This window comes from Kogia breviceps, chromosome 4 (genome assembly GCF_026419965.1).
Source record: "Kogia breviceps isolate mKogBre1 chromosome 4, mKogBre1 haplotype 1, whole genome shotgun sequence".
Taxonomy (NCBI): Eukaryota; Metazoa; Chordata; class Mammalia; order Artiodactyla; family Physeteridae; genus Kogia; species Kogia breviceps.
In genome coordinates, this window is record NC_081313.1 from 112,942,203 (window position 1) to 112,951,095 (window position 8,893).

Here is an 8,893-nt window from a genome sequence, read left to right on the forward strand (position 1 = left end):
TCTTAGCGTCCTATACCTCAGGAAATCTCTTTAAGAGACAGTCTTGTTACAGGGAGGCTGTGTGCTCCTAGTGTGTGTTTGGGGTAGGTGGTCTCTGTGGCCCACAGGCCCAGACTCAATGCAGCCAGCCCAAGCCCTGATTGCTGTGGCTGGGGGCCCCCCCAGTGTCTCCTGGGGATACCGACGCACCTCTGTTTGGGGCAGGAAGTGCTGGCTGAGAGCTATCCCTTGGTGATGTGGGACCCTGTCAAATCTGTCAACCTTCCTCAGCAGTCATCACACCAAGTTCCAAAAACCCAGAGTTTGGGTTGAGTTTGGGCTGCAGAGTCTCAAGAACTAGCCTTGTTCTGCCCCAGCCAGAGGTTCTGGGCTGCCCCGACAGAGGCCTACAGCAGATAAGACTTACTGTCTGCCCTCAGCTGTGCAGCCTTGTTGCCCCAGAGGGCCGCTTGCTTCTTGCCCCCCACTGCAGGCCTTGGCCCTGCCCTCGCCTGTCCCGAGAAGCCTGGCTCAAGCCTTAGCACTGCCAAGGTGACTGCTTCCCTGACCACGCGTGCCTGTCTGTCCATCCCGGCTCTGCCCAGCTCTGTGGTGGCCATCGGGAAAACAACAGCAAACCACCCAGGGTCCTTGTCTGTGTGGATCTTGGGGTCTCACAGGGAGAGAGACATGGAAACCGTGGGCGCGGCGTTCCGAAGCTGGGAGAGAACGGCTGTGCACAGCTGTGGCCAGGACTGTGCTGTCTGATGAGTCTGCCGCCACGACCTGCCAGCCTTTCTTTGTGCCTCAGAGCCCCACGCTGGGGTTGTTGATGGAGCATTCTCGTGTCTCCCTCAGCACGGGGCTCAAGCGAATGCAGTGACTCACAGACAGGTTGCGGGGCGGGGCGGGGGGGGACTCCTGTTCTTAGAAGAGCAGAGGAATGTGGGGTTATAATGCCTGAAAGGACACAGGGAATGATTTCTAAATTTCCAGATGTCCTCTAAGAGAGTTGTAGCGCTCTGGGGTATGCCTGAATGTAATTGATGTAGCTCTTTGTAGCAGATGTGTGTGTGTGCGTGCATGTGTGTGTGTATGTGTATAAGCTGAGTCCATGTGTCTATATGCATTCAATTCATTCCACTAAATCAAACAATGAAAGCAACCCTACTGGGCACTTCCTGTGTGCCAGACACTGCACCAGGTTCTTTATATGCAGGGCCTCATTTTACCTTCTGAAAGCTGTTATTTTCCCCATTTCCCAGAAGAAGAAACTGAGGTACAGGGAACTTCAGTCACTTGTCCAAGATCCCAGAACTAGTAAGTGTGGAGCAAGAATTCTAACCCAGGCAGCAGCCTGACTGCAGAGCCCCAGCTTGGAGCCACAATAGCACGTGCACGCATGCTCACGTACACCCCTCAGCCACATAGGCTGCTCTATGTATGGGAGCTGAGGGAATGCAGAGGACCTTGTTGAGAGGGACTCACTGGCCTGCTCAGTCTGTCTGAGCAGCAAAGGAAAAGGGTATCAAGTTCATGGGCCAGGGCCTGAAGCCAACCTGATAACTCTAACTGCTGGGCGAGAATTGGGGGGTGGGTGTTGGGGTCTGGTAATTTAAATGGTTTTCTACCCAAGAAAAATGGAGGCTTGCATGGAGTGGTGCTTTGCTGTTTAGGAAACGTGTATGAGGCAGGCAGTGAGTTTCCGGAGGGGACTTTATGAACAGGTAGAGTCTGAAACAACAAGCTGGGTGTTTCTTGGCTCCCTTCTGCCCTGCCTCTGGTCTGCCCTCCTCCCGCCTGCTGCACGGTCCATCCTGGGGCCCAGAGGGCCTCCCAGACTTCACCCCAAGTCAGAGACTCCCCCAGGGAGGAGGTGGGCTGCTCCCTCTCATAGGCCCCCAGCTGGGTTGGGTTTGCTCCTTCCTGGAAGGAAGAGGACTCTTGGTCTATGGCAAAGGTTCCCTGGTGGAGCAGGGGAGCTGCACGCTGGGGCCTCTGGGGAGCCACCAGCCAGCTTCCTCTCTTCAGCCTTGGATGTTCAGGTGTAGCCTTCAGGCAGTGGCTTCTCAGTTCTGCACGCAAAGGGCTGCTGCTCCCTAATGCATAGTTTGGGGAGCACTTCGGTCTGTGGAGGGACCATTGTGTGAAAAATAAAGGCAGCCCCAAAACAGTGGGCCTCATCAGACCACACCACACAAAGCTTCTGCTGCTGACCCGCCCTGACCGTGTGTCTCCCGTTCTACAAACCCTGAATATTGGGCCTTCTGGTGCCAACGTTCACAATAATAAACCCCCTCCTGACTGCCCACCAGGTCCATGGCTAAGACAAAATGCTTCATCAGGGAATCACAGAGCGTGGATGAGCCCTCAGGCTCTGGAGCCATCCCGCCAGGCTCCCAGACTTCTCTCACTCCCTATTCCTGTCTAAGGTGAGCCCTTGGGTCAGGACCTATATGTTTCCCTCTCTCGGGTCTCGCGATAGTAGCTAACGCTTACTGAGTGGCTGCTGTGTGCCAGGTGCTGCACTAAGTGCTTTCTATGTGCCACCTCCTAAAACCCTCACAGCCCACTGGCTGGCTCCAGTGGGGAGGTGCTATCATTTTGCCCATTTTCCAGAAGGAGAAATGGAGACCAAAGCAGCCTAAGTCACTTGCCCAAGATCACACAGCTAGTGAGTGGCGTGACAATGGGCAAGATACTTCACTTTGCTGAGCCTCAATTTCCTCATCTGTACAATGTGGTTAATACCATTGTCTATCTGGGCACTGTGGAGATTAAGTGGGGGAATGTACACAGCACCTAGCAGAGCACGGAGTACATAGTAAGCATTCACCAGACACGGCCACTTAATAGTAGAGCTGAGGTTGACACCAGCATGAAGAGAGAGAAAACACAATGTCTCTAGCACTTCCCACAGTGATGATCTCTGAGTGCATGTCTTTCCTGAGTCCCAGGTAAGCTCCCTGAAGGCAGGGCCTTAGTCAGCCTGTTCACTGCTGGGTCCCCGGGCTTTGCACAGCATCTGGTACAAGGTAGGTGCTTGGTGAAAGGTGAGTGAAGGACTGCTTTGGCGGCCCCATGGGCCATTCCCAGCTTTGGACAGCCCCTTCTTCTCACGTCCCTTGCCCTCCTCTGCTTTGTGGCTGTGACCTGAGTGTGTCTGCCTCATTCCCTATCGGATGGAATCTTCCCAAGTCTGGGCAGTCTGGGTCCTGCACACTGCTATCTTTTCCCCAAGGAGAAGATGCTCAGGCCTGGCAGTGCGTTTGAACTTCCTTGCAGCCTACCCTGGGTGCAGAAGGATCCCTCTTCTTGGGCGGGAAGTGAGGAGTGTTGAAAGCCTTGTTGGAGGTGGTTACAGACCTTGGGATGTGAGCCAGCTAGCGGGCAGCTTCAGTGCCTTGGATCTTGTAGAGCAGGGTCAAGGCTGATGGCAACCATCTGGGTCTGAGGTCACTCCCTTCACTACACAGGTGAACATGGTTTCTGAACCACACTCCCCCTCCCCAGGATGGCATGGAGCATGGCTGCCTGTGCTCAGCTCCCCAGCACATACCTCCCAACAGGCACTGAGAAAATGAGCCCACTCTTGATCCCCTACTAGTCCACCCCTATTGGCATATGACCCACCCTTGAGTGAAATAACTGCTGAACTGTATTCTGTCACAACCGCCCACCACGCCCTCTCCTAGAATTAGTCCTGGAAGAGCCCATTGCTCTGGGAAGCTACCTTCCCCTGAAGACCTTTGCTCTCTGGTCAGCCAAGGCTTTGATCCAGAAGTGAGAGTGGGGGAGCATGAGGATGGAGAGGATGACAGTGACAATGATTTTCCGGGCAGGCCCAGCCCCCAGGTCCCCCTCCCCAGGAAGCCCTCAGCTCTACCTTCATCCCTTCCAGAACAGTGAGCCCCCGCCTTGCCAATTTCCTCTTACACCTCTTCTCTATTTCCCGCCCCTGCCTCTGCGTGACGATGTGGCGTGCAGGCGGCCCATCTGGGGATCAGGGAATTCTACTGGGTATGCCAGCTTAATGAAATACTTGCAGTTTATTAAACACAGGCTTCCCTAAGCCCCGAGTGCCTGTGGGTATTTGAAAGCCCAACATAACCCCAAGCTACCACAAACGTAATTGTTACATGTGTCCATGCATTCCTGGTGCAACCTCAAACTCCAGCTTTTAAGCGGCACACAAAATTAACAACATAAAGTAACTCCTAGTCAGATGAGAGCGGGGAATGTGGGGAAACGCTGAGAGAGGCTCCCAGAACCCTTCAGGGCCTCTAAAAGTATATGAAGTTCCTGTTACCTTGCATAGCTGTGGATGCCGAGGGCACTCCCCTCACCCCTGGTGGTTCATGCTTGCAGAATAGGTTCATTATTACGCGGCAGGCCTGGGTTGTCAACCTTGCATGATGTAGCTTGACTATTTCAAGTCCCATTTCAGCTAAGGCTTGCTCCGGGGTGGCCGGCGGGGCTAGCAGAGCGCACTGTCTGGGGGCTCCCTCTGGAGCCGTATTTCTGGTGTTCCTCCAGGGCTGGGCTGGGAAGGGCTGTCGAGAAGCCCCAGGTGACCCGGAGCCCGCTGCCCTGAACCTGAGGGAGGCTGCTCCTGGGGGATGATTTCCCATTCGTCGGTCTCCTCAGGCTGGAGCCTGTAAATCAGGGGTGAGGGGCTGAGTTGGAAGCAGCAGACAAAGGCCTCCAGGGAGGTGCCTCCCTCGATGTGGACCACCATCTGCATGCCAGAGAAGGTGACCCTGTTGACGGTGCTCAGGGACACCTGCTCCAGGAAGCTCAGCGTCAGCCCGTTGACCCTCACGCGGCCCTTGCGGCTCAGAGCCTTCAAGTTGAAGGCCAGCTGGGCACTGCCCTTCTCCAGGTAGGGTTCCAGTGACAAGTGCTGGCGGGAGAGGCGAGGGAGCTGCAGCTGGAGGTGGGCATCCGGGCCCCGGCCCACCAGCAGTGGGCTGGTGTCGTGCTCTAGCTGCGGAGGGACATTGGCGAAGGTGGCAGGGCCCGGCGTGGGGTGGTACAGGCTCACCTGCAGGACCGTGAGGGGCCTCTCCATGGACGATAGCCTAAGAAAGACAGAGCACAGACACACAGGCGTGGGTGGAGGCAGACACTCCTCTGTGATTCCCTGAGTCCAGACATTGTTGCCCACCTCAGGGGCTCCCAGCCACCTCTGGCCAAGCAGGGCCGGGCACTGAACGTCCATGCAGTCATTCTGCCCCAGCCAGGCTGCAGCCACGGCCAGAGCCGGGGTGGAAGCTCAGGCCCGCTGCTTCTAGCCTCAGCTTCATCCCTAACACACTCTGAGTGAGGCATGCTACTCACTCTCCAAATTTTAGTTCTCTCTTCTGAGACGTAGGTATGTTGATCCTTGTCTGTGCAAGGTCCAAGGCATACCAGCCCGTGTGGTGGGGTTTGGGTGGCCTGTTGGCATTTGGGGACAATTTGCCCTGCCTCATGGAAAGGGAAGGACAGAAGGTAGGATCCACCTTCCTTGTATCCAGCAGTCACACAACAAATGCTTGCTGAGCCCTCCTCTGAGCCAGGCACTGACTAGTGGCTGGGGAGGAGCTGAGCAACAGGAACCCCCAGCTGGGAAAGAAGAAGAGGTTTCTAGCTCCTGGCGTTGTGGAGTGACACAGAAGAGGGGACCCCCGCCTGCTCCTGGGGGATCAGAAAGGCTGCCTGGAGACCCCAAGGAAGAACAAAAACATCTAGCACATTCTAAGTGCTCCTATGTGCGCGAATGCCACAAGCATCCCCTCCTCACTGTCTGGGGCAGAAGACAGATCCCAGTGATGAACTCGGAAAGAGCTGAGATCTCTCTCAGAACTGATGGGGCTCCATGGAGTTCAACTGGCCATACATATCTGCCAGTGTGCAATGCACATGTCACTTGCCTCTGTAACTCCAGCTCTAGAAATTTGTCCTTTAGAATCTCACTGGCACATGCAGGAAGGCTCTGTTCCTGCATGGATCTAGGGAACATAAACTCTCTGGCACATGTACCAACCCCATGTGGCCTAGGACATGCCACCACCTTCTACAGGAACCAAGGACTGAGTGGATCTGAATAACTAAGTGTATACTTTCCCAGCACCAGGCTTTTGCTTACAGTATTTTCTCTCCTGAGAATGCATCTTCCATCCGAAACTGCTCAAGGCCCGGTTGAAATGTGACCTCTTCCATGAAGCTCTTTTCCTCTCTCTGCACTCAGACCCTCACAACAAGGAGACTCCTCCCGGGGCTGCTCCGTTCAGTCCCTTTTCCATTACGTGTCAGTTATGTGGGTCCTTGCCCCATCTCCCCTGTGCTCCTCTCCTCCTGTGGTCCCTGAGGCCTCCCGAGGGCAGAGCTGCCTTCATGCCGTGTCCCACTTTCCGGTCCAGACGGGGCCTGGCCACAGCAAGTGTCTGGGGGCACACCTGCCAAATGGCTAAATGAGAAGAGGCTCACACATGTGAAAATCATGGGAAATCAAGTCCAGAGAGACCCCACATGAGAGTCTGGTCCATAAAGGCTGTGGGACAGGCTCCAAGTCCCTCCAGACCCTGGACTCCCTATCTTTTGGGTGAAGTAATGATGAGAACCTCCCAATCTGATAGTGAGTGCAGAGCCCTTAGGGCACACCCTTTTCCCTCATGCACACACGCAGCCCCACACAGACACACCACAACCACACCCTGCTGCTTGCCCCAGCCTGCAGAAAGCCTCTCCCTGAGGTGTGTGTAAACTAGACCCAGGACAGCTGAGCTGGACAGCCAAGTCCTCAGGCCTGGCCAGGAGTTCAGAGCTCACTTCCAGGAACCAATCCCATGGCCCAGGGACCCTAAGAGAATCCCTCAGAAAAAAGGGTTCAACACTGCTCTTATGACCTTAGTCTCTGCTCTGCTGAGTCCTGCAGAGCTGATAGAAACCCCCCCTGCTGGCGCAGAGCCCCTGCAGAGGCCTTCTCTTTGCTCCAGGACCCCAGTTGTTCCAGAGAAGCGGAAACTCAGAGGAAGACTCTCTGGGGTCTGTGCCTGGCGAGGAGCCGGCAGGGGCCCCGTCCCAGTCCCATCAGGCCTTCTCCCCTCACTGTGAGTTCAAGTCTCTGACCTCCACCTACCTTACTTCCAGGGTCACATCTGACTCCAGCACTGCAGCTGTGAGCTCTTGGGAGGAAGTGGGTCTAGGCTGGGGCAGGTCTGGGGGTGGCAACTATGGCTGCGATTTGGGGAAGTGATGCGTCAGAATGCTCATCAGGTTTGTTGCTTTCTTCCTTTTTCCCTTTAGGAAAGAAAACGGAAGTGTAATTTCTTGTTGCAGAAGTGCAGCCCCACTGCTAAGAGGTTGGAAACCCCAGTCTGGGACCCTTGCTAGGAGAGGCCCCTGGGTTCCCTCATAACTCAGTTCCCAGCAGTTCCCAGCAGCTTCCAGCGAGAGAGAGAACTGAAACAGCCAGGGAACTTATCTGACAAGAGGAAGAACTGCCCAGCTGCACCTCCCAAGGGCCAGCAGGAAGGCTGCTGGTAACTGTCTGGCCTTTCTCCGGTGGGGAAGGGGGAGAGCCAGGGGAGGTGAGAGCAGAGGGAGTGAAGTGCTGGCTTCTCTCTGCTCGGCGGGGGCCCTTGGCTAGGACGGCCTCTTTTGGCTGGTGTCAGGACTCTGGGGAGTGTACATCAGTGAGCAAACGCTCCCAGTCGTGCTCTTTCGAGAGCTCGGAGACAGAAGGACAGCTTCCGGGGCTCCTACAATGGTGGGCAGACAGGACTCTACTGTTAGATAGACTCGGGTCTGAGGCTTGGCTCCTTCTTGTAGCAGCTGCGTGCCCTCTGATAAGTTACTCAGCCTCCCTGAACCTGATTTCTGCTCTGTAAAATGAGGATAATTTGTTGCTGTGTGAGGGCTAAATGAAACATGTGCAAAGTGCCAAGCACGTGGGGAGGGTTGGTAGGTAGAACACCAGAGTCGAGTGCAGATGCGTCTTGGGGAGAGGGGCTGGCAGAGCCGACTGACAGCTTGCACAAACCCCACATTCTCAGAAGCCTTCAGGTTTTGCTTAAGACAAACATAATTCTGGAGCTGAATACATAATTTGCATGAGTTCAATAGAAATTCCATTTTTAAACGATAATGAAGTAAAACGGATGCTCTAGAAAGAATCTCCAAGTTCTGGCTGGGACACGTGGCCCTAACCCAGGAGAAGAAGGCTACTCAGTATACAGGAAAGGAAGCTGAGGCTCACAGCAATCACTCGACTAATGAAGATCACGTCTGGGAAATGTCCGAACCAGGATTTGGGCCCAGTCTGTTGTACTCCCGGGCCTAAACATGAAGCTATCGTGCCTCATGGGTGGTGTTCTGTGCGGTCCAGCTGCCCCACCTTCTCCAGCGTGTGCTCCGCTGGCTGGCTGGCAGTGCGCTCCGCAGAGAGGGCCCTGCTTCCAGCCTGCCAAGCCAGTGGGGCCGCTCACCAGCCGCATCTCCATCAGGACGTCCCCGCGTGTCCTGATAGCCTGTGGCCACCAGGTGGCAGCCTCTCTCAACCCGGTGGCTAGCTCTTCTGGGCAGAAAGGGGCGGACGGTGAAAGTCTGGGGGACCCGTTCTTGGGACTGCTGGGGAGGGAGGGCGACAGGGTCCTTGTTTCTCTGACTCAGAATGCCCTGAAATGGCCCAAGGTGAATCTACAGCAAATCTCACCAGAGGACACCAACTCCGACCGTGGAGACAGAGCAGGAAGCCAGAGGCTGAGGCCCCGCAGAGCGGCGGTTGGTTATAAGGGCAGGTGCTGGGACAGATGTGCCCCTGCCCAGGGACCAACTTAGTACGCAGCACAGCGAGGGTGAGAGGCCAGGTCTGCTTCCTTACCTGTAAGACGGAGTAGCCATGATCCTCTCCAAGGAGGGGCGGCCCCCT

General features: G+C 55.5%; 1 protein-coding gene across 1 annotated transcript; it reads right to left on the reverse strand.

Annotated features, from left to right (window-relative positions):
* Positions 1-4,009: 4,009 nt before the first annotated feature.
* TIFAB (TIFA inhibitor) lies at positions 4,010-7,167 on the reverse strand. The gene is made up of 2 exons (XM_059062282.2): positions 7,103-7,167; positions 4,010-5,060 (listed from the first exon to the last, which is right to left on the reverse strand). The coding sequence occupies exon 2, from the start codon at positions 5,048-5,050 to the stop codon at positions 4,457-4,459; it is 594 nt and encodes a 197-aa protein (XP_058918265.1). The 5' UTR covers positions 5,051-5,060; positions 7,103-7,167; the 3' UTR covers positions 4,010-4,456.
* Between the last annotated feature and the right edge of the window lie 1,726 nt (positions 7,168-8,893).

Excerpts from the sequence above, each read along its gene's own strand:
- TIFAB (XM_059062282.2), bottom strand. The coding sequence starts at position 5,050 with ATGGAGAGGCCCCTCACGGTCCTGCAGGTGAGCCTGTACCACCCCACG.